Genomic DNA, 25,914 nt, shown 5'->3' with positions numbered 1-25,914 from the left:
TCAAAAAGTCCTCAAGTCCTCCACTTTTAAAGTTGTGAACTGAAAAGGCTGGCAAAAAGAAATTATTTCTTCATTTCTTCTCAGCTCTTGTGCCTGTGATCCAATCTTTACCCAGTCTGGCAGGATTGCAGAACATTTCAAAGGCTTGTATGAAAAGAAGATTAAATTTCCTTAAACTTAATAGGAATAATGAGCTATCTTTAGGCATCTCCTCTGACTCATGATTTTTTTGAAACTTACTTAAACAGATGGCAGAGGAACAAATGTAAAAAGAAAGAGAGAGAGGTACTGTTCTCGTCTTAGTAAAACTAACCGCTAACTAAGTCATCTTTTTTTTTTTTTTTTGTGAAAAAATGTTGGAAAGAATGACCACATATTACCCCTCCATAACCAAGCTCTAAGACCACAGGCCCTTGAAAACTCCACTCCATTTGCCAAATATAGCAACTCAAGTAGAGGAGAAACTACTCTAAGTCAATGGCGTCAATGTGCTGCCTACTGAAGTATGAATGATGCCCCTGCATAAAGTGGTGCTTTTCCCTCCATATTGAAACCATTTCCCTCTGGCAATGTGGAGCTTATCATACTAAGAAGGCTGTTGTTCAACTGCCTAAGGACAAACTGTGCATTATATGCAAGAAGCATAATCTCCAAAAAAGAACAATAAGCAACTGGATTAATATTGAACAGATCGCAACAGAAGAAAGAGATTAGCATTTAATTAGAACAATGATAGATGCTTTTTGGAGTATATTTCTTGGAGTTCAGTAAAAAGAACATCAAATAAATGCATCTTCCATAAGATACTAATGCTATCATCTATAAACTGTATTAATCCTTCCTCACCTGCTTGCCCTAAATATGAGTCTTTCAGGTTTACTTACCGTATCGGCTGGCTGACAAAGGCATTTTTGTGGAGTCTATATGCTACATAGCTTGGGAAAGAGCCTGATTCCAGTGATACACCTTGTACAGAAGCAAAATGCTTCTCTGTTAGATTATATGATTCCAGCATCTTGAAACCTTTAAATCCAGAGAGAAAATAAAAAATAAAAACACTGTAGAACTGTAAAAGACACAAATGAACCTATGCCAAAATATTAGATAGTCACTTACCAGGTGAAGTGTATCCCTCCAAGTAAATAAGAGGACAAGCTAAAAGACATTAAAAACATATAATTCAAATCTATAAAATCTAACAGAAATTTAAGATGTATTTTATTATGCTACTATTATGCTAAATTTTATTATGCTATTATTACTTATCAGCCAACTTTTGTTACATTTGTTATACTGTGTTCTGCTCTGTGGTAATGTACTGTTAAAATATTTACTCTTTGCTTTTAGTAGGATATTTCTACTGTGACAAATTGTATGGAATAACAAATGAACCCCCCAAATATTTTAAGAGTCTAATTCATAAGAAGAAACGAGCACAATGACACAGTCTTTCCATTAATATTTAAGGCATGAGTCAGGCTGCATAATAGCTGTCATATTCACAAGGAAAAACTGCAGATTTATATGGCTCCTCAGGAGCCAGCGGATGAAGCAGTTAGGGAGTACACAGTTGCACATGACAGGCCTGAGAATTTCTCATTTTTGCCATAGAAGGATTTCACTTGAGTAAACATCTGAACTTTATTTAGATAATTTTAAAGCAGCATCACACACTATAGCTGCATCTTTAGGACCTGTAGACCAGTGGTAAATAAGAGACCTGTTGTGTCCCCCATTTCACATTAGGCATCATTCTACTTCCTCTTAAAGAGCAGTAGTTCTCACTGACTGTTACTCTCTTTTTGTTATACCAGTACTTTTGAAATATGAGACAAGATTACATAAAATATAATACCTACTTCAAAATTTCAAAAAAAGTAACTTGCTCCTTAAACTACGTCCAGTTATTATGAAACCTAACTTTTATATATGAACATTTCTTTTTATGTACCTTAAAATGGGATGGCAACTGTAGCAGCCTATAAGCAAATGTGTTAATTTGGGAAAATGGAAAATTATGTCTTCTACTTACTTGAGGTAGCTGTCTCACACACAAAGGTGACGAGGTTATCTTGAATCTTTTCAAAGGCATCAAAGTCATCAACAATAAATACATGACGCTCACTGGGCTTGCTGGCAATCTTGGCCAGCTCATTGTAATCTACATCAGCCACACCAACCACAAAGACACTGAAGCCTGTAAAAATAACAGTTGTTACTTGAAATGTAGTAAACATACATTACCATTTTTCAGGTCGATATTTCACAAACCATCTCTATCATTGATTTCTCAGGCTCTATCTAGTCTTTTGTCTGGCTTTCATTATGAGCATACATTCTTTCACCCTATCAAAGCTCAAGAGGGATTAAACTGATTTTTGCATATTTCTTTCAAAACTTTCTCCTCCTTCCTTCATTGACTTTTGTTGGGCATTATCTAATCTCACATAGCCTTGGCTACATATTCCTCTCACTCTTTCATAAAAAATGTACAAATCTGTTCTGTGTCCAAAATCTTTGTGCACACTATTAGTTATCCAGGTCTCTATCTGTTGCCACCTCCTGCATTTCATGCTTCTCAGCTTCCCTTTCACTTTCTTAGGGTGGTATTCATCTCACCAATTTTCACTTTGCAAGTTAGCAACAAGTCTAAGCCTGTTGTCTAGTCTTCCTCTATAATCAACAGACAGACATGGGCAGATTCAGAGTGCAATTCATCTCACCTCTCTAAGATGTTAATTTCAAGACAGAAGAAGCCATGGTCTGTAGGTGCCTTTCTGTTGCTCTCTTCACTAGCCATAAAAGGACTACATGATGACCTTAGGCTAAACATTTAGTTGTTAGATGGCTTAAGTCAAATGAGAAAAACCCAGACCCTAGAATTTAACCATATCACTAGGTGTAAAGGCATAATCTCCTTCTTTGTCAGGGTGATTTTCCTCTTCAAATCCTTGTATTAGTGTAACCTTGCCTTCTGTGTCAAGTTTTTGTTTCCTGCTCTCTTCTAGGCTTTACAGAATTCTGTCTCTGACTCATTTCTTCCTTTCCCTTCTCCCACCTAAGCCCCCATGTGATAATTTGACCTCTCTTTGCCATACCAGAAAACAAGGAAGAAAAAAAAGTCACTGCACAATTCAGCACTATATAGAAAAAATCTCCCACAAAATTTCATTGACAAGGAACTGCACAGACATTGGAAATGCTGGTTGGAGGCTGAAAGCAGAATTCATATTTATTGCAAATGATAAAGCTAACTTCATTTACATTTTTAATTTTTCAAAAAGAAATGGGAGATAATTATTCCTCTGTAGCCAATTCTGGTGAAGCTTTGGCTGAAATACTCCGTCCAGCTTTGAGCACGACATTTAAGACACAAAGAAACCAAAGCAAGTAGAGAGGAGAGCAAAAATGATAAGAGGTTTGGAAAACATGATCAACAGGAGTTTGAAGGAAATGGGTTTGTTTAGTCTAGAAAAGAGAAGACAGAAAGAGGAAATGACAACAGGCTTCAAGAATGAAGGCCGTTACAGTGGACAGTGATCAGTTGCTTTCCTGGTGAACTAGGGAAATGAAAAGAAGACAATAGTTTCATTAGCCTGAAGAAACACCTGGGTGAAATGTGAGGCAAAGCTTTCCAACTATTAGGGTAGTTAAGCACTGAAGCAGATCATCCAGGGACACTGTAGAGATTTTTATGAATAGGTTAGCCAAACATCTTTAGAAACCATCTAGACAGAGCTGATTCCTTCAGATCGCAGAGGCAGAGAAGATGACCGCTTGTGGTTTATATGCCAGTGATTTCCATAAGGAAGTACAACATCTCCTTACTCAGGGAAAAGAACACCAGGTCATTCATGCACTGAAATGCAAAATTGCTGGGTGTGGGGACAGGAATAGATTATTAGACTCACATTAGCCACATTCAGCAAATCTGAAGAGGAAGTGCAATGCTTCTCAGCTCAAAAGGCAATGAAGGAGTCAGTTCAGACCCTGCTCCAGCAAGAGCAGTTACTTTAACTGGAGATCCACTGGTTGATACCGGGTAAACATAAAGCTCAAAAAACCAGGCTCATTGGATCAAAAGCACTAGAATGCAGTACACTTCACAATGATCCCTGGGGCCCACAAAGCAAGGAGAGAAAGAAGTAACCAAAAGTCACGTCTATGAAATGATATGCGTGAGGAATTACTTGAAAGCCTTGGGAAGCCACATCCTTCCCCAGAGAATAGGCTAGAGAAAGAAAAAGTAAGTCTGGCCCAGGGAGTCTTAATTCTTTAAATAGTTTTGAGTTTCTCCCAAACACTCAGAATATGTTTCTGAGTCCATGAATGATGAGTAAAGGATTCCCAGATAATTGAAGCACCACTTATAATTGCATTAACACATAAGGAAACAAAACAGCTAGGTACAGTGAATCGCTTACCAGAGTGCTGTATGACTGTTGCTGCTTTCCTCACCTCATCCTGAGACCGACCATCTGTGACAACAACAAGTACCTTGGGAACACCTCGCCTCATGCCACTCTCCCAAGTCAAAACTTTTTCTTTGATAAATGTTAGGGCTTTGCCTGCAAAGTGCACAATGAACAAGGAGTCAGCCATATTACCCACAAGAGAAGAAATCCCTACTTTACTTTGAAAGGATAACAGCCACACAACTAAAACAGAAGAACATAAATACCTAATTCTTCAGCCATGCAATATTAGGATAATGAGGCAGTTTCTGAAAACATCTTGTCTTCAAGAAATATAATTACAGCTCAGAATTACCTGTCCTTGTATTTCCTCCTCTGTACTGAATATTTTGAAGAGCTCCCAGGGCCTGGGCCTTGTCATCAAATGTATTCAGTTTAAATTCAGATTTTGCCTCATCACTGTACTGCACAAATGAAACCTGAAATGCAATGTATCACAGTGTTCAGTCTCATACCTCCATGTTCAGACCAACTTTCTCCATTGAAATATGTATTGTGGATATTAGTAAGCATTAAATAATTGAAAAAAATTTTTCATGTGTGTATGATTAAGCACATACATACATATTTACAAACACAGATATCATCACAGCAATGTACACACACCACCTTCCTTTCTCTTCCTTGTATGAAATGTGATGTGACCTTAAATACATATGATTAAATTATTGCTATTACTATGATGCAGTATATATAGTGCCTATTCTCTGCTTCTGAGCAGATGTACAGTACCTAAAAAACGTCTTCCAGGTTTTTTAGGAAATACAAAAAGAGCTTGGCAATAGAATGTTAATAAAGTTGGATATATACGAAATTGTGTACTCTTTTGCCTTAAATACTGGAATACAATCACTGAATATTTATTCTGACATCATCTTTATATTTAAATATTGTATATGTATATATTTAATTTTTCTCCTTTTACATATTCTGTAAAATTGCATTATAGTATACTAATCTGATGCTGAATAGACATCTCTCTGTATGTATATATTCACATTTCTTGAAGTAAATTTCCCTTTTTAAATTATTAATATCCAATTAAAACCTGAGATTGTTGCAACATCACCATTTCAAGAGGTATGTTACTTCAATATTTTACTAAACGTTAGCCGTTACATGTCTCTGTCACCTATATCAGGCCTTCTCTATCTCTAGACCAGGGACATTAACAAACAAACAAATGAACAAAAAGGAAAACTACACAACATAGATTAGAGCTAGGAAGGATAAAGAATGTCCAAGTCAAAGCAAAGTATGAGGGGTACCTTTTCCTTAAAAGTATTTCTAAAGAGTTAAAGGTAGGGAATCAAAGACCTAAAAATATGCCTAGAAGACGAAAGGCAGTTCATGAGCGATGTAAATAGCCTTTTATAGTTACTGGGGAAAATCGCTCTTCCACAAAAAAAACACCTTCAGCCTTCTAACCAAGGAAGATGCATTGCACCTGCAGGTCATTGCAATGCTCCAGAAATGCCTTGTTTGAAACTCTCTCATGTCTCAAATTATTCAATTCACCTACTGAAAGACAAATAGTTATGGGAACATAGGCAGTGATGTCATCCAGCTTCCCATAAGCAGAAGAAAACCAGTAATGGTGCAAGGCTTACAGTAAGCCTAACAGGAAATGTCTCTGACATAACCATGATCAGCCCAGAAATCCTGAAAGCCTATTCCTCATTAGCTACTACTGTTCAGTCTTCAAAGATTCATTAATTCATTAAGAGGACTAACTTTTCACCTTTTCATACTTTCACTATGCCCGCTGTGGAGTGGACCCATGTTATCTATCTTTAGGATGGGATGAAGAGACCTCTGGAAGTGCATCTCAAAGGGATTCTTCCTACTTACTGCAGTGGGATCCTAGGCAGCTCAACCAGACAAGGCTAATGGTAAGCCAGCTGGACTCTACATGCACAAGACTCCTTTCTTGCACTGAGAAATTAAAACGTAACCCTCACTCAACAGTCAGACTATCCCCAAAACAGGTTTCTTATATGACACAGACAAAACCTAGCATATAACAACTAGGCAATACACCGGTTGTTGATGCCCTATACAAAGAAACAAAAATATAAAATTAACCATATATTGACCATACATAATCCCAGTTTCTCTGCTTGAAGGATTCCCACACACTACAACTTTTGTCTTTCAGAATAGTAACCTCTCAGGATAGATGGGATTCCCTTTGTATTTACAAAATGCCCAATGTACTTTGTAAATAATTATACATGTGCACATGTATGCTTGCATCGTACAACAATCCAATACAAAAAAATGACAGCATTCTGAAAGAAATTAAAAATCAGATGTAACTTTAATAATTCAGCTTCATCTTCAGTTTCCCTCCAAAATGTACCCAACGGAAATAACAACCCTACCTGGATTCCAGCAGGATTAATCAAGTCAAAGGCTCCTACTGTATTAAAAACAAATTTCACTACTTTGTTGAAGTTATCATCACCAATACTCCAGGAAGCATCGGTCAAGAATACTATGTCTGCTTTGGCACCTCTGCATACTGAAAGACCAAGAAAAGGAACACTTAAACCACGTCATTCATAGCACTGTTAAATAAAGAGCATTACTTCAAAATTTGAAAATTCAAGAATGACAAATATTCAGCAATCTTCTATTATGGCACAGTCAACCTGGCAGATGGCTTATGCTCAACACAAAACCATTTATTAAAAATATTCAAAGAAAAGTGCAAGAAATTAGGAAGAGCTCAAGAATCATATGCAAATGTTTTAAATGACATTTCTTTTCTGAGCAGCTACCATAAAACATAAGTTTTCTGATAAGACCCAGGCTCACAGACTTGCTGTAGAGCTATAGGATATCATCATTTTTTCCCCAAATGTATGCACCTTGCTGTCTTAAACCAGGAAATTTTGGAGTCCAGTAAAGCTCAACAGCAAATGGATGGCATTAGGAAACCCGTCTCAAACTTCATTTCCCTAAAATGCTGTGCTAGTTTTAAATCTATTTAAACTTATGAAAAATAGAATTAAACCCTGAAGCAGTGCAACAACTATGTAAAAATACTGAATAAATCTACAAATAAACATACCATCCCGAGCTGGAGGGATTGTGGGAGGTGGAGGAGGTGTAGGTGGTAGAGTTGGTGCCTCTGTAGGTTTGAGAACTGAAATAAAATGATTTTTTTTTTTTTACTTTATATAAATTCTTTCATTCAGAACTCTAGATTATGTATTATATTACCACACAGAAAGATTCAAATCTTTCCTCACTAACCTAAACAGTGTATAATTGGCAAGGAAAAATTTCTCATGTTACCAAAGTAATGAGATTATAGCTGCTGCTAAAACAAAGGTATATGATTTCATTATAACAGGAATGCTTTTACACGAGTAACACTGCACTGTCATAATGCATCCCAATTATTCATCCAAGTGCTAGCAAACACTTGGTTTGAAGAAGAGCATGAGAATTTTTCTTCCCTCATAAAATCCAGTTGACATTACAGTGAGAGAAAGAGGAAAAAAGATCATTTAAAAGATATACTGAAAGTCATTCAGGAGCAAGACAAATTCTACAGCTGAAACAAGACAAGTTCTATAGCCAAATCTTGAGGTTCACAGTATCTGTTACCCACCTGTATGCTCTCTCATAGACACTGGAGGTCCCTCAAGGTTAGGGGTCTGAACAAAGACAGTAGCATTGTATGCTGTATCTGGTGATAGACCAGTAAAACAATGGCTTGTTTCTGATCCACGTACTGTGATTTCCTGTCCTCTGGAACCTGTCAAAACAAAGCCCAATGGAAAGAAAGTTAGAACCCACTATTTCCCCTTTAATATGTGTGCAAATAAGTGTAGAAATTAGAGACCTCTTGCGATGAGGTTGGAGCAGATGGGACAACAGTCTTATAAAAGCTTTTCTAGACCAAGATTAGGTGGTGATTACACACCCTGGAGCATACTGGAGAGTAACTACATTCCAGGGTATATGTGAAATCCAGGTAACTAGCAGATTCCCACTAAAGAATGTTAACTTGACAATAAGCAGCACTCCCTCTTTGCAGCTTTTCACCACTCTAGGAAAACAGGTTATATTCAGAGCTTTAAAGCTCAACAAGATGCATCATGGCTTCTGGTGGAGGCTTGCCACCATCCCAAATAAGTGGTGCTGTCAATGAAATAAGACAATTACATTTCTAGAAAATGCAAAAAATAAAATGCACTTACCATCAGCTGGGTTTAGCTTCAGTCTGTAGGAAGTTGCTGACCGATGAGCTGACCATCGGATACAGAAAGTATCCCAACCCACTTTGTAACTTGTTAGGTCAGTGACATTCAAGTATACTGTGAACAGAGAAAGAGATCGATTGCCCTCTGGAAAACAGTATGTGATGGATGTTCAATGAACTACATCAAAATGAAAATTGTATTAGCAGTGCTGGTCCAGAAGTTGATTTTTTTAAAATAGTCACAGAAGGAAAGAGCAGTTCTAGTCAAATCTCCGCATTTTCTGTTATGTCCTAGAGATCCTAGCCTAGCTATTTACAAAAGCCCAAAGTCTGATAACCTTCCCGTATTGGGTAACAGCCTGTTTTATGAGTTTTCATATGAAGTGAGTTGAGTTTTCAATAAAATAAGAAACTACCAAAAATTGGAATCTGACTCACATATATGGCTGTATGAAAAGAATGTACTGAGTCAACAAAACTCAGTATGTTTGATTTATCTTAACTGAAGAAATTTTTAGAAGTTCTTAGCTGAGGCCATCAACAAAATCATCTCCTTCCAAAAAGCTGAAGTTCCAATCATTGGAGATTCCTGTGAGATAAAGGCAGAGTAGCAAAAAGCCTAGACCTGCTTAGTGTGGTTAGATTCTGTAGTACCCTGGAGGCAGTTAAAGATTGACTCCAGCTATAGCTGAATAAAATTTTCTACTCAGCTTCCTAAAATTTTGTATCATCAAATCATTACTTGAAACTGTATTTCCATTACTATTCCCAAGCTTAGTGTTTTTAAGATCTACATCATGGACAGATGATAAGTATTCTCCATGAGAGGATATTCAGACTTTCTAACAACCAGCCATAAAAATCCTCTCTTAATCAATATTATCTCAGATCAGCATATGTATTTAGCATGACTACAACAAAATTATTTTGACTTACGTGTAGTGCCTTGATCTGTCAAAGGTATGCTCATTCCAGAATCATACTGGGCGTAAACATTCACATCGTAAGTAGTACTGGGAGACAGATTATGCAAGGTGTAGGAAGTCACTTCTCCCACAAAAACCTCCATGGGCTCATTTGAACCTTGAATTGAAAGGAAGCATTAAGAAAGTACAGAGAGAGGGAAAGAGTCATGATTAGGTAAGCTACAAAGCTATCCGCTGTCTTTTACATGTCATCAATTGTTAATCTCATTTTTTTGAAAGCAAAACATACTAATTTCTTAAATTTTAGCATATTAGACTGTTGCAAACAGAACATACACATAGCTTTACAAGCTATTGTGCAATGTTTGTGTTTAATTTAATGTATAGAAAGGTATGTATATTGTTTCACTGTCACATAAAACAAAGGTTCTGAAGGATATTAGTATCTAAACACTTGTCCAATACTCATCTCACATACACCAGTTCATATCCTCAGAAGGGCAACGAGGTATTAAAGAGAGGAAAACCAAGTCTGATCCACAACTTTATCTAGTCACTGTATTAAATTTTACCTATACAATTCAGTGTCTGTAATTGAATGTATGAAGCACTGTATTTGATAGTTTGTGCTTCTTATAAAATCTTATCAAGATTTAACCTTCCATCAAAATCAGTAAACAAAGAAAATAAATAAATCCTTTAACACAAACATTTCATGATACATATGTTTTCTATTCTGATCTCCCATTAGCCACTCACTATTCTGAAAGTGGTATACTCAGAATGAACAGGTTTTCTTACCCACAGGTTTGTATACAATTTTATAGCCAAGAACAGGGGATGGTGAAGGATCCCAGGAAACTCTGAATCGTGTATACCATTCATCAGTTATATACATATTTTGAGGAGGAAGCAGGCCAACTAAAAAGAAAAACACTCTAATTAGACTACTGACTGCTTTTCAACGTCTAGAAACTTATATTGTAAATCTGTCAGGTAATGATCATGTCAAAGACATAATTAACAATAAATAAACCTTAACAATGTTGGAGTGCTCAAGGAATATGTGCCTTAAATTTAAAAAAGAATATACAATATGAAAATTAATTACCAGTTCTGCCATTTCCAGTCAGTTGTCCACCATCTCCATCTTCGTACACAGCCACAACAGTAATTTTATATGGCGTATCTGATTGCAGTGGTTGTAGTATCACATTATTTCTTATCCCAGGAACTGTTGTCTAGAACACAAAAGAAACAGAGCTAAACGAACTCACAGTCCTGTAACTGATCAATAATGACAGTAACTAGAACTAAAAATTTGCTTTGACACTTGGTGCACTTTTTTTATGTCCACTGTAGATAAAGCAATTCAGCATATCTTAAGGGTTATAGCCTATAAACAATTATTAGTATTTGTTATTTGAAATTATAAAACACTGTGGTCAGCACGAGAAGAGAAATCAAATTGACTCTTCAGTCCCTAACCTCATATCAGACTGAGATGCTGCTGTTCCTCACCAAGATTTCAGTACTGTTCCCTCATAGAAAGCAAAAAGTCATGATGATGTGTTTGGAGACAGAACAAGAGAGGAAAAAGCTCCTAAAGTGGGGATGGAAGTCAAAGTCATTCACGCTACTCATCAGTTTCATTTCTACCTTTTCATTATCCTCATCTTAGGATATCATTTTGTTGGCAGAAACAACAGCCTGAGAAGGAAGCTCTAAATATTTTGAGAAGGAAGCTCTAAATATTTTGATATGTAAAAACATGCCTGTTTATGCAACCCTCAGTCTCCTCAGCTTCCTGGTGCAGCCATGCACTATTGCTCCTTTTTAATGAAAAGGTAGGTATAATCCAAAAAGTGTCACTGCTCCATAAAATGGCCACAAAGCACTGAAACTACGGAAAGTAACTTGAGGTATCTATCTCAAAAGCATGTCCCAGTCATCATTTTCCATTATTACTTCATAAAAATTTTCAGTTGTTTGAGACTTCCTATTTTTATGAAATGTCCAATATTTTCTGCAAAGAAGATATGTGTGTTGAAAAACATGTGTGTCCTGATTAACAGGTCCAGTAGGGAATTTTCAACCACTGAATTTTCAGCATGCCCTATACAGTAATATATAAGCAGTAATAGCATTTAAATAATGCTCTATACATGTTACATTTTGGCTGGTGGCAGTCAGTAGGAATTCTGCCATTGACCTCTACAGGATTCGAGTTTGGCTTTACTATAAACACTCAGAGAATTTTATAAGCATCAGATTAACTTGTGCTATCATTAAGCTGCAGGAAATTAAACACAAACACTTACAATTCATACTGAACCTTACAAAAGCAAGTCAGATGCTGAATCAAATATACCATTGCTTTCTTATTAAAGTCTGCCAACTCTCTTCAATTTATAAAATGCAGACTTATGTTTATTCTGTATCTTAGCACACTGACTTCATAATGAATAGAGTATGAAGTGATAGATGACTATTCACTGTAGCACAATGTTTGAACTAAATGTCAGGAAGCAGGTTCTGCTCAGAACCTTCTGATTAATGTGTGACTCACATATTTAACATTATTTTATACAGAAGTTGGTTCATTAAACTGTATATGTTCTGCAGATTTGGGAAAAAAAAACCCCAAACCTGTTTCATACAAACCATGGCTTCTCAGCATTGACAACAATGACCAAAGAACCCATAGAGCATGCAAGGTGTACTACATGTAAAACAGGAGCCTTTTGTTTTTCTGTAACCTAAAGAATCAACTGAGAATGTCTCAGTCCTTACTAAGGAATTACAGAACTTACATATTCATCGATAGGGTCTCCCACAGTGGGTGAATAAATGATTCTGTATTGCTGGACTGGCCCATCAGCATGGTCCCATTGCACAGAAAGGCTGTTTGTGGTCTCATCAAACACTCTCACATTCCTTGGACCACTGCGAGGCACTAAAGAAAGAAAATACAGAAGGTTGTATGGAACACGATTCTTCCAGTTCAGTGTCACTCCCACTGGTTCAAATGCTGTCCTGAAGCCAAAGCTAAGGGCCCTCCCTGAAACCTTGAATAAACATATAAGGGTAGATTTAGTCAATGATAATACAGCAGTGCCTGAAGGTCTTAAATAGAAGAGGTGACATATTATTGCCATAGACAGTGTCTTTACATAATATTTTTAGAATGAATTTTAAAGAAGCCAAGCATAAGCCAACCAAGACCCCACAAGCTAAGTTGTAACAAGGAGGTTTTGGTGTTTAGACATCTCCAGCAAGGAACAAACATCTGGGGAGGTTGGCATATAAAATTATCGTGTAAGACACAGAACGTGAAGCACATTTTTTTCTGTTGACAGCAAATTCTACCCATCTTGATGTGCTATTTTCCAAAAGAAAAGCTGGCGACTCGTGGTTTAGACAGGTACACTCTTCGCTGGGTTAAAAACTGGCTGGATAGCCGAGCCCAGAGAGTTGTGGTGAATGGGGTGAAATCCAGTTGGTGGCCGGTCACAAGCGGAGTCCCCCAGGGCTCAGTTTTGGGGCCGGTCTTGTTTAAGATCTTTATCGATGATCTGGATGAGGGGATAGAGTGCTCCCTCAGCAAGTTTGCAGATGACACCAAGTTGGGTGGGAGTGTTGATCTGCTCGAGGGTAGGAGGACTCTGCAGAGGGATCTGGACAGGCTGGATCGATGGGCCCAGGCCAATTGTATGAGGTTCAATAAGGCCAAGTGCCGGGTTCTACACTTTGGCCACAATAACCCCAGACAACGCTACAGGCTTGGGGACGAGTGGCTGGAAAGCTGCCCCGCAGAAGAGGACCTGGGGGTGTCGATTGACAGCCGGCTGAAGATGAGCCAGCAGTGTGCCCAGGTGGCCAAGAAGGCCAACGGCATCCTGGCCTGTATCAGAAATAGTGTGGCCAGCAGGAGCAGGGAGGTGATCGTGCCTCTGTACTCGGCTCTGGTGAGGCCGCACCTCGAATACTGTGTTCAGTTTTGGGCCCCTCACTACAAGAAGGACATTGAGGTGCTGGAGTGTGTCCAGAGAAGGGCGACAAAGCTGGTGAGGGGTCTGGAGCACAAGTCTGATGAGGAGTGGCTGAGGGAGCTGGGGTTGTTCAGTCTGGAGAAGAGGAGGCTGAGGGGAGACCTTATCGCCCTCTACAACTACCTGAAAGGGGGTTGCAGAGAGGTGGGTGTTGGTCTCTTCTCCCAAGTGACTAATGACAGGAGAAGAGGAAATGGCCTCAAGTTGCACCAGGGGAGGTTCAGGCTGGATATTAGGAAAAAGTTCTTTACTGAGAGAGTAGTGAAACATTGGACCAGGCTGCCCAGGGAGGTGGTAGAGTCACCCTCTCTGGAGGTATTCAAGGAGCGTGTGGATGTGGCATTGTGGGATGTGGCTTGATGGGCATGGTGCTGTGTGGTGTGGGTGGGTTTTTTGGTGTGGGTTGTGGTGTGTTTTGTGGTTTGTGGGTGGTTTTGGTTTTTTGTGGGTGTGTGTGGGTGTTTTGTTGGGGTTTTTTTGGTTTTTTTGTTTTGTTTTGTTTTGTTTTATGGTTGGACTTGATGATCTTACAGGTCTTTTCCAACCTTAGTGATTCTGTGATTCTGTGAAGACAAATTGCCATTTATCTGTAATCACATTCTAAAGAAGAGCTCTTAACTCTTAAACATTCAAATCAGGCTTATTTCACAAGTGAAAATTACTTCGGTGATTATGCATGTTCCACAACTGCCAGACAAGATATCAAAAGCTCCCTTCCATGGAGGCTTATAATTGCTTCAGCCGTAACTCAGATGCATTGATCTCAGAGTTGCACTGAACGGCTTACACTATTTGTGATTGTAACTGATTTTTTAAATTCTTCACACACTAATTTTGACATATATTTCACAAAGCAAGTACTGACTGTCTCTTACATGTTCTTCCCTGCGCTTGGCTTGGATTTCCTTCTCCATCTGCATACAGAGCTATAACATTTATTGAATAAGCAGTGTCAGGAGTCAAGCGCTCCAGCATCACATCACGAGTGTTGCCTGGTACCACGATCTAAAACAGAAATAAAAGGCACTTATATAAAAAAAGCTTCAGTTTATACCATGTCTTGTTAGAATGAACAATTTGAAAGAAATACAGAAAAATTGGGAATGTGACCATGCTGCACATTTTCCAAGAAAAATAATACAAGCTTAAAATAACCAAATAATATTGATAAAAATTCAAAAGCAGGTGCAAAAAAAATTACAAATACATAAGGAGCTCTCATTCTGCAAAAGGAATTGTTATTTTTTACATTTTACACAAAAATAGTTCAGAAAAAAAGAAGAAACATCCAGGAACAGAAACTAAAAAAGTCAGTTCTGTCATGGTTTACTGACATAGAAAGGATATTTTCTAACAGGTACTACTAGACAGGTTCCCACTCGTGTGAAATAATATGCAGTTTCACTTTACAGATGCAAATGATTAATTAAAAGTTCTTACACTTCCTTACATAAAAACATATTCAACTGCATGTGTACAATATGGGTAAATACTCACACGTTTTGTGTGAGTCCATTCACAAGCTTAGCTCTAAAACTGCACCTATTTCTACACAAATCCAAGAACTCTTACTTCACATCTGGAGGGCAAATTTTTACCCACATCCAGACTTCAGTGCTCACCAAGACCTACTTAAACTCTAATGATTTGGGGTAAACAGATGGTTTAGTGGTAAAATCACATAAACTTGGCATGTGTTTTCATAATTAAATGTTTCCTAATAAATATTTGTTGCTTCCTTCTCTCTTTTTCAAAAAAAAAAAAAAAGTTTTATTTAAATGGGAGAGTCTTATTTCTTATTTCTTTTATTTCATCAAATTAGCATTTATTTACAACGGACTAAATTCCTGTAGACACAGTGTTTTCAGCACGGACATTCCTGGGCAGACAGTTGGCCTGAGTTTATTATTATTGTTTTGTACTCACTGAAGGAAGCAATATCCTCCACACACTTTTAAGGAATAGTATAAAACCTAAATTACTTACAGATTCTGATGGCCTTGGGCCAGACAGTGGAGAGTAATTAATTCTATATTGCTGTACTGGACCTGGAGCAGGTTCCCATCGGACATTCATGCTGTTTGGTGTGGGATTGTAAACTTGAATATTTCTTGGTGTTCCTCTCTCCACTAGAGGAAGAATAATTTAAATTAAGTTTTACAAAGTTGCTTACATAAGTTCTAGTTCTACTTGAATTTACAACAGTGCTCAAAGGAAGCTGAAAAGTGCATCAGCCCAAGATAAACACATTGCTTTTGTTACCCCAAAATCTGCAAATCTGAGAATCTCTGTGATTAGTCTTTACAAACATCCCTGCCAGGGATGCAAAGTACTTACGTTTATGCTGCAAACTGAAGGTATGTTACCCTATTGTTGATCAGACAGGTATGAAAAGTAGCCACAATCTACACATTTTAGCTCAACTGAACATTAGGACCTCAAACTCCCTGGAAAATTTAAGTACATGGTATGGACATTAGCATGGATTAACAATAATATTTGCCATTTGTTCACCGGTATTGCTACTGGCACTACAATTAAATTTTACTATTGTGCAGAAATAAACAGTAAGTTCATTGCACAATGTAAGAGCTGAGCTGGCCTGAGATAAGTGGACTGAAAGCCTCTACCAGAAGAAGCAAAGAAAACGGAGTAAGTTACAGAGCTGCAACCATAACCAAATAGGTAAACAGAGTTTCTTACACTTATGTTTTAGCTTTGGGGAAAATAAACTTCCACATTTGATGTAAAATCAATTTCTAATGATCTAAGCCACTCACACAAAAAATCCTAACATTTTCTTGAACAGGACTATTTTACTTACAAGTTCTTCCAGTGTCAGAGACACGTCCACCATCCCCCTCTGGGAAAACTGGAACCACAGTTACAGTGTAAGGTGTGTTGGGTTCAAGAGTCCTCAGGATGACATAGTTTGTGTTTCCTGGTACTGTGGTCTACAAATTTAAAAAGAAAGGTAGGAGAATGATATTTAAATAAATATGCAAAAAGTTTAAGCTTATCTTCCTTACTCCTCCACCACATCTCATTTCTAGACTGGATTTGACAAAAAACTTTGCAAAATGTGAAGCTTGAAGTAACAGAGTTCATGGTATCTTCTGGAATTGCCTTTCAAGAAGATTCCGTCTTGGACCTAACAAAAATGGTTGTTAAGTCCTATGCTCCTATACAATCCCTTACAGCTATCTTCACTTTTGAGTCCAGATCCTGTTCTACCAGTAACAGTAGCAGAATCTTCAGTGATCTCCTTAATGACTACTATTTAGCAGATTAGATGCATTAAAAGGTCACTTTGTAAATCAGAAGAATAAACATTACATAACACTACAACATGCTAAGGACAAGAAGTAATGAGCAGCTCATGTTAGAAAGTAAAACTCCACAGCATTTAAGAATGTTTATCATCAGTAGATCTCTAGATGCTATTGAAACAGTGGCAATTCACGTACTCCTCATTTCACAGGCACATCAAATTGCATTCTTTTTCCAAAGAAACATGAGTGGGAAAGAATAATATTTTCCCAGTCTGCAACAAAGGTTCCCATCTGCAAGATTGTTTTAGCTCTTTAGCAGTTAAGTAATTTTAGGCGATTAGAATAAGACACCTACGTGGATTTTCTTGCTTTCACAAATATCATCCCAGCTGACTGCCTACAGTCACATGACTTCTTAGCAGTAAAAAAGGGTAGAAATGAGGTCTGCTGACTTTATAGCCTTTTGTACACCCTGAAGTCAGCTTTACATTCACATGCACTGCCCTAAGGATAAACAAACAAAAAATTGTATGTGGTATTAAAACCTTCTGCTAAGAACTAATCACTGAAGGTATACTATATAAAATCAAACATATGTAATACGTATGGGAGTAACTGACTTTCATAGAGGTGCTCTGCATTTTCTCCAGGGTAACTATGAACAGAAAAAAAGACAGTGCATAGGCAAACAAGACCCACTTCACTCAACAGCATTTCTCTGACTAGCACCATGAGCTGCAATTTATCTGAGACAGTGAGATCCGCACAAAGTATTTACCATTTCTTCTGCACCTCCAGCTGTAGGTCCATAAAACACTTTATACTGGCGAGGACTTCCTTCTGCATGATCCCATCGAATGTTCAGAGTACTGGTGGTTGGGTCATAAACTAGCAAGTTCTTCACAGTAGTAAGAGGTTCTGAAACAGATCAATGATCTGTCAGAAATGTGGAGCCACATTCTCTGATCTGTGCTGTCAGATCATGCCTATGTAATGTATCATTAGGAAATTTAAAAAACAACACATTTAATAGTTCATGTTAAATGTTATTTGTCTTCATTAATCAGAACACATCAGCCCCATCCAACAGCATAAGGAATGCTAAACATAGTAAGAAAAATTTCCTTCTGGACAGTATTTTAGATGAGTTATACGATGAGTTCATTAGGATTGTTTGCTCATTCCTCACCAAACACATTGCTATGTCTGACTTTCCATTGCAAGCTCAAAAGTAAACTAAGTAAAAAATAATTAATAAATTTATTAATATATGTATAGTTAAATAATTAATTAATTAAAAATAGTGGATTGGGTTTTATGCCTGTAGTGTCTCTGGTAGCAAATCATTCAGTGCTTCCTATAGTGGGATCAAAACAATGTTATCAACATAAAATGGTAGACTCTGAAAGTGCACACTATAAAGGTCAGCCTCTGAACTGAAAGTGCTGACAGGAAAATGGTAAACTTAAGAGCACACATATGAGAGTCACATGCTTTAAGGTGTTTACTGAATTGTAGCATAAGACATGCTTTATGAGAGTCAGAGACTTTAAGGTGTTTACTAAATTGTGGCATAAGACAATTAAACAGATTAAAATGAGAAAGAAGTTCCATAGTGGCATTAGGGTTTCTCTCAGCCTTAAAAGCTGGGCATCCAATCTAAGGTAGTGGTCCAGGGTTTCTCTACAGCCAGTAGACTAACAGGCCTTCTTACTTTAGATACTTGAAACCCATCAAAAGACAAATGACAAATACAGATGGGATGAATTTCACTGCAATGAATTTTTCTTGGCTAATTTGAAAAGCAAATCATCAATATTGTTTCGCACTTATAAGATCTCAAGAAGTTACTTACTGGTTCTGCCTCGTCCTGTCATTCGTCCCCCTTCACCATCTGCATACATTGATGACACAGTAATAGCATATGGTGTGTCAGGCTGCAGCTTCTGTATCACCACACTGTTCTGCCGCCCTCCAACCACAGTCTGCAGTAAAACCAAAGAAAAAGATTAAAATCCCTTTTATGCTGCCCCTTTTATGCTTTCTGATATAGTGACGAATGTAAGCATTTGATGCAGAGTGGAAAACGCTATGATGTATCATATACTGCAATGCTCTTGTGACTGTGACTGACAACAACAGTAGATATTGAACAATAATAATATTTAGTACATATTCATCTTAGCAAGTTTAGACAGAGTCAAGTGACACAAAGCCAGTATTCTTTAAGACCTCCAACCTTGCATATAACCACAATTACATATCAACGGCCAGTTCTGTGCCAGCACAGAGCTGTTTCTTCACATTGCCTCTGACTATATCATACTGAAATCAATGAGAGTCTTTATTCATTTTGACAGACTTTGAATTGGGCTCTTTATGCTCTACTCTCAGGTAGAATGCAAGCATGGAACAAATTACAAATCAACATCATTGTCTATCCTTGATTTCAAAAAATTTACAGCATAATACTTCAGCTTCTAAAACATCTTTGTTAAGAGTCTAAAATCATTATATAACTTTCATTTCAATTTTCCTTTTACATATAATCCTGTGATCATAATCTCCACCAAGGAAAAGATTTGCAGTGCACTGAGAATAATATTTAGATCTTCAGCATCGGTGAATCATGAGCTTTTTGGTTTATAATTGTGTGAAAATACACTTGCTCGAGGGCATCCTTCATACTTTTAAGACTATCTGCACATTTTCAAAGCCTATTCAGTTAATATCTTTGCCATAATACTTAAAAGCTTCTGATGAAGAACTGATAATGAGCAAGCATTTATACATCTTCACATTTCATAGAAGTAGATTATTTTAATTTCCAAGGAAACTTTTTATTTGTGCTTCAAGTGAACAAATCTCAGTTCAAAGCATGAATGCTTTTAGCATCCCATCATGGCTGTCTCCATATTTTAGTATCTATTTGCCTTTCAAAACCTGATCCTAAAAGATCATGATGGTCTCTGGAGTTCAGTGTGCAGTTTTTGCAGAGTTGTCTTCAAATCACCTGTGCTCTTTCTTGGTGCTGATGCCGTTAAATGTCAGACAGAGCAATAAAAAACTTTTAGAAATTCTATTTTAAATATTTCAGTGGGGACGCTGCTGTTGTCTACCCACCAACTGCAGTTTAATCAAATATCACAGTAACAAAAAAAGCAGACAAGGAATTACTGTCATATGACTGAGAATTATTTGCAGACAGACATTAAAATGCCAGGAACAGAGCATGTGTGCTTCCCTAAAAGGAGGTGTCTTCTCCAGCTGCCACTGCTGGACTCCATCCAATTGTGAATAATTAAGTCTATTCAGTCTATTCTTTGCACACATTTCAACAGAATGCCCATAATTCTTGTTTTACTCCAGTACCAGCAATTAATTACAGATATTAATTAACCTTACTGCTGTTCCTTATTCTTCTAGTGATTTCTCATTAAACTTGCATTCAACTACTTAATCCATACAACAGTTCAATTACCTCAACTCAAATGGATGCCTAAGTATCCAATTGATTCTAAAGTAAACATTCCTAGATATGCTTCTGAACATGTGTGAACTCCAATTACAAGAACTAGCTAAATGAGTGTGGTTTTCATCTGAGACTGTTCCTCTGAGTCATTTGGCAGTAACCACAGCAGCCTCCCACTGCAGAATAGGGCATTTTTAAGTAGCACACGTTTCTGATAAACAGGCTGACTGAATTACCATTCCCAGGCTGTGTTGCGTAGGCCGCCAGTAGCCAACACAGCCCTTGCTGACAATGCAGGGAAAGCTGGCTGATCATACAGTACTGGCTTTCCCTATCATTACAGCTGCTCAATCATATTAAAAGACACTGAAATAACTTAAACACTTCCCTTCCTAGAATACGTTTTGCATGGATTTGTTTTTGCAACTGCCACTTCTGGATGATTATTCTGTCCCTAACGTGGTAAAGAGACAGTCTCAACTATCCACAGTACGTTCCACAGCAAAGTCTCTCTGATAGCCCATGAACCACACTATGAAAACAATGGAAAACTCTGGACTATGGAAGTAGTCATCATAGTTCATATTATTGATTGTTGTAATAACTATATATCTGTGGCTTGCAGTCTCATGCTGATTGACTTGTTCCTCAACACATTTTTACTTTATTCTAGCTATATCTATAGATTATATGATTTTCAAGAAAACAGGCTGTATACAAAGTTATTTTTGCTCCATAAAGAGCATTTTATCTTGCATTTCAAAGGGGAGAAAGAGAAAGGTGGGAATATATACTTATTCACTATAAATACAAAGCTTCACCTAGAAGGTGATTAATATATACACTGTTGTGCCTTGAAAATAAATGATTCTAATGGATTAATTTTCAGAACTTTCATTTAAGGTTGAATAACTATAGCACTTCAAAATTAGTTACCGACTGTTCAGGGCCATCCCCACTGATAGGCTGGTAAACGATCCTGTATCTCTGCACTCGACCACTGGCAGGATCCCACTTCACAGTCAAACTGTGTGAAGTTGCATTGTACACCTGAAGGTTTCGTGGGCCACTCTTTGGGGCTGAGAAACGTAATAAAGAAAAAAATAAGTATGTAATTCAAGCAAAAAGCAGGGACAAACACTTCATTCATACTTTTAGAGCTGCATGAATGCCTGACCAAGAGTAGAACGTATTAAGTACAAGACGACACGAACTGTAATGTTTGTAAAATAATAAACACGTGGTAATCTAGTGTTTAGTATTCTTCTAAATACACAATAATATTCATTAAATGATCTCAGCTTTTTAATGTCAATATTCCTTGCAGTTTAGAAAAAGATAGGCATGAGTTTTCTTTAATAATATCATACCTGGAAATTCAGATTCTTACCTTGTGTGGTGATAGGTACCAAGGGTACTAGAAAAAAGTAGAAAGAGTTTTCAGAATTCTTGTATGTGTATGCCTTCTGATTTAATAACTACGAATAACAAAATGCAGAAACCCTTTATTTACTTACATGTTCGTTCACTGCCAATGAGGTCATCACTTTCTGATTCATCAGGATAGATGGCAGTAACTGAGACATCATACAATGTATCTGGATTCAAATTTTCAAAGACCAAACTATTCTCATCCCCATTTAAGATAGTCTTGTGGAGAAATTAAAAAAAAAAAAAGTAAAAAAAAAATATAAATAAAACCAAAACAAATCAACCAAAACAAACAAACAGAGAGTGGGATATAACTGAGTAACTTTTTACACAGTAACATCACTACAAGTGGCTGTAACTATGTATTCTACACCTTCTCACTGAATTTCCATTGAGCACAACAGGAGGGCTTGCAAGTTATAGGCCATTTATTAAATACATTTCTGATTTTAAAAATATACCCTCTGAGAGACTGCCCACAAAATCTTTTGGTGACTATCTATTCTTACCTCCTGTTTTTCTGATCTTCCATAAGGTCCCCAGGTTATTCTGTATAGAGAGACATCTGGAGCTCCATGATCCCAAGTTCCTCTGAAACTATTCGTGGTTACATCTGTGATTCTGAGATTGACTGGTGCTGGCACCGGCTCTATTATGAGAAAAGGAAAAGTATTCCACAAAATGTAACTACAACATAAATACAGTTAAACCAAGGAATTACTCAGACAAAGAATTTAGAAGATTGTGTAGAAAATTCATCTCTCAGTTACCATGTATCTAACGACTACAATAAAATGCTGTAGTATAACCCAGTCCACCTACACTAAGCAAATCTTCCTTCATAAGGTCGTCACCAGATAGAACAGGCATAGCTCTACTGACCTCAGTAGAGGTCACAACTCACATGCTTACTCACAACTGAAGTCCTAGCTCTTACATTTTGAAGGACTGATTATGAACTCCCACACACAGAAGTCAAGCTCCTGCATGAGTTTCTCCCAGATCTTGAAATTCTTTATACAAGCCAAATAAGTCATGACTGAATTACACCACTTATTTAGAAAGAATTCACAGAGGTTAACTGTACGTTAAGGAGGCAAAATATTATAGCCACTGGAAAGAAATGAGTAAATAGGTAAAAACAGAGAATTAACTAAAATTAATTTCTTTGACAGAGCTTTCTTCTTTTTCCTTACACACACATTCACACAAAACCACAGCTATAGAAGAAAGGCTAGCACAAAAGCAAGCAAAAGAATCTTACAAACATTTTTAAAAGCACCAGGCTACAAAAGGAAAAATTCAGAAGAAAAAAAAAGAGAGAGAGCACGTGCATGTTTTTCCTCTTTTTTTCACATCAGAGTGAGAAGCAGTGATAAGGTAACATTGCTTATTTCTCTTCTAGCTCTTCTGGCTAGCTGTTTTCTTAAATCATAAGACTAGATCAGGACAAGGGCTTCCCTGGTATCAGCTTTCTCCTTTCAGTCTGTCACCTCTCTTGTATGAAGATCGGCTCTTACCATTTGTGCAACCCCATTTCCTTGCCTCTATTTGCTGAGATTACTCAAATGCTGCCTTTATGATTCTCTAAAAGTACAGGCTGGTTTAGCAACCCATAGTACAAAAACTCTCTTGGATCCGAAGCAAAATCATGTCTCTCTAATCATCTAGCATATGCCCAGCTCCCTACTCACTTTTCTAGATTCCTGCATAGACTTGGTAAACCTTTCCTCTGCCCTCATATTTTCTTATTAATTCTACCCCTGCCCTCCTCCTTCAGTCTCTAAACACAAATAATTTTCCTTCAGTTGCTCATCTGTCACCTCTCTGCAGACTGCAGGCTCAGTGTTTACTGCAGTAAGACACTGAACTCATCCAAGATTCCCAGGGATTATTATATTGCAAATAATGCTACAAATGCAAGTAAAATATTTCTCAGATAGATTAAATTACAGTTCCACCTAAACTCAGTAATATATTGCAACACATACAGCTTAAATACAACATAAGGCAAAAATAACCACAGGAAGGATTATTAGGAAAACTTACGAGTGACAGCTTCTGCTTTTATTGGTAGCGATTCCCCTTCATCATATACAGCAACAACTTTTACATTATACAGTGTTTGGGAGGAAAGGTCAGAGAGAGTAGTGCTGGTTTTCAGTCTGTCGATTTCCACCTAGGAATAAAAATAATGACTTAAGAATTGTTAACTGCTCTATTTCTGAATCTGCATTTGATTAAATGGCAGGAATTCCTGTACTGAAAAACAGAAAAGTATTCCACACTAAATTTTGCCATTTACCCCTAAATTTACACCTGAATATTGAGTGCTATCTACTAACTCCCGTGCAAAGCATATTCTCTCAGATACTAGTACTACTTGCGGATCTTTCACTGCTTAATTCTTTTGGAAACAAGGATGCAGACTACATACCCAGAAAATTCTCATTCCCTTACAGAAACACATTTGATCCTCCAAGAGCTAATTCTTGCCCAGCAGTGCAATTATGGAAAGCTTGCACATAATTCAAAGACATCTCTAACAATGCCCACATGTGTTCTGACAGTGGGCAAAGGGGCTAACATACCTTTATTCCACAATCCTGTCCTCCTAATTGTAAGCTGTTAGAGCTTGTCAAGATAACACTTAGTCAGAGAGTAGAAATTTATCAAAGCACAGGAAAATTCTCCAGACAGTTTGAGGATTTTCCCTCTCTGGAGGGGGAGGAAGAGGGGAGTACACTAAGAAACCTATCTCGAGCTTATTCCGTTTCCAAGAAATCAGTACCCTTTCCTGACTGCAGTCGCCATGAACTGATGTTCTTTATTCTCAATGGTGGAGTATAATACTACTTTTACTATTACTTTAGTAACCTATTTCCTCAAAATAAAACTGTCTTCTAATACGTTCAAAAATGTTCCTGTCATTTACCTCCTTTATATCAGCTTCATCAGCTATTTTGTATCTTAGGATGTATTTTCGAACTTTCCCTGGGGCAGGATCCCAAAGGACATTCATGCTGCTGTGAGTAACATCCTGAATTGTTAAGCCTCTGGGTCCAGGCAAAGGTACTGTAAAAATAATGATAATAGTAAGTGAAAATGCTATTCACAGCAGAGGTATAGGTCTCTCACAGAGGGAATTAAATTATTTTAATGCATTTCTTTGAAATGGAGGCAATAACTTTCTGGGAAGTTCATTGCTCTGGCCATTAGATGAGACAGCTTAGGTACTTACTGTCCCTGCAATGAGCAAAAGAGCTATAAACTATGGTAGCTTCACCTCTGTAAATTATAAGCACGATACTTTTAGAAGTATCAGTGCTTAAGACCATAACTTTTGGTGACAACAGCCACTTTTCATGTATGATTAAGGGTTTAACACTTTTTAAGAACATATGAATAACCATACTGCATGTATCTAGCCCAGAAACATGCCTCTACCAGTAGGAAATGTTTAAGGAAAGATATTTAAGGAAAGGTATAATAAAGGAAGCCATGTTTAGGCCAATTTTTTTCTTGAGATGGCATGTTTCCTTAGCATTTTCTATACTTAAGAGAATGTCTGAATTCAGGAACAACGTTTCTAAGCTAATGCAAGCAAAATTGAGACCTTTTAAAAACACTATAACCTCCAGATTGTCAAGCCAACTTCCTTCATTATTCAAGGAAAAAACTCTTTTGTTCCTCTTTTAATAGTTAGTCCTTTTCCACTGAAATTGCATTTAAGGTCTTTTGGAAATGTATGAGTGTTAGGAAATGCATAAATCATGGAAAAGATGGTCTTCTAAACAAAACAGAATATATAAAAACTGTTGCATGAAATAAAATTTAAAATAAATGTTGCTGAAGTCATAACAAAGCAAAAATCAAGATGTCCATACATGTTACTTCCTGGGTGGTCAGTGGGTCACTGGTGATATCACCAAACAATACATAAGCTGTTAAAGTGTACTCAGTATTGGGGATGAGATCTACCAGCTGCACCTCATTCACTGTTGGTCCAACACGCATCTGTACATGAAAAATAACAAACCATGAAGAAAGCAATGGCAGAAAAGCAAGCA

General features: G+C 37.3%; 1 protein-coding gene across 1 annotated transcript in view; it reads right to left on the bottom strand.

The window, feature by feature from the left end:
• Positions 1-25,914, bottom strand: part of COL12A1 (collagen type XII alpha 1 chain) — a 100,554-nt gene that overhangs the window by 30,773 nt on the left and 43,867 nt on the right. Inside the window, exons 24-48 of the mRNA XM_059835443.1 lie at positions 25,732-25,861; positions 24,780-24,919; positions 23,894-24,023; positions 22,354-22,493; positions 21,931-22,063; positions 21,804-21,830; positions 21,350-21,492; positions 18,797-18,926; positions 17,720-17,859; positions 16,494-16,623; positions 15,656-15,798; positions 14,545-14,674; positions 12,431-12,573; positions 10,729-10,858; positions 10,419-10,538; positions 9,628-9,774; positions 8,690-8,806; positions 8,098-8,244; positions 7,552-7,626; positions 6,860-6,999; positions 4,771-4,894; positions 4,425-4,568; positions 2,033-2,197; positions 1,117-1,155; positions 885-1,023 (exon numbers count right to left, since the gene is read on the bottom strand). Of these exons, the coding sequence (XP_059691426.1) occupies positions 885-1,023; positions 1,117-1,155; positions 2,033-2,197; positions 4,425-4,568; positions 4,771-4,894; positions 6,860-6,999; positions 7,552-7,626; positions 8,098-8,244; positions 8,690-8,806; positions 9,628-9,774; positions 10,419-10,538; positions 10,729-10,858; positions 12,431-12,573; positions 14,545-14,674; positions 15,656-15,798; positions 16,494-16,623; positions 17,720-17,859; positions 18,797-18,926; positions 21,350-21,492; positions 21,804-21,830; positions 21,931-22,063; positions 22,354-22,493; positions 23,894-24,023; positions 24,780-24,919; positions 25,732-25,861 (3,146 nt within the window). The remainder of the gene's footprint in view (positions 1-884; positions 1,024-1,116; positions 1,156-2,032; positions 2,198-4,424; positions 4,569-4,770; positions 4,895-6,859; positions 7,000-7,551; positions 7,627-8,097; positions 8,245-8,689; positions 8,807-9,627; positions 9,775-10,418; positions 10,539-10,728; positions 10,859-12,430; positions 12,574-14,544; positions 14,675-15,655; positions 15,799-16,493; positions 16,624-17,719; positions 17,860-18,796; positions 18,927-21,349; positions 21,493-21,803; positions 21,831-21,930; positions 22,064-22,353; positions 22,494-23,893; positions 24,024-24,779; positions 24,920-25,731; positions 25,862-25,914) is intronic.

Source organism: Gavia stellata, chromosome 2, assembly GCF_030936135.1.
Source record: "Gavia stellata isolate bGavSte3 chromosome 2, bGavSte3.hap2, whole genome shotgun sequence".
Lineage (NCBI taxonomy): Eukaryota > Metazoa > Chordata > Aves > Gaviiformes > Gaviidae > Gavia > Gavia stellata.
Note: the sequence above shows the minus strand (reverse complement) of the source record. Positions and strands in the feature narration are given on the sequence as shown.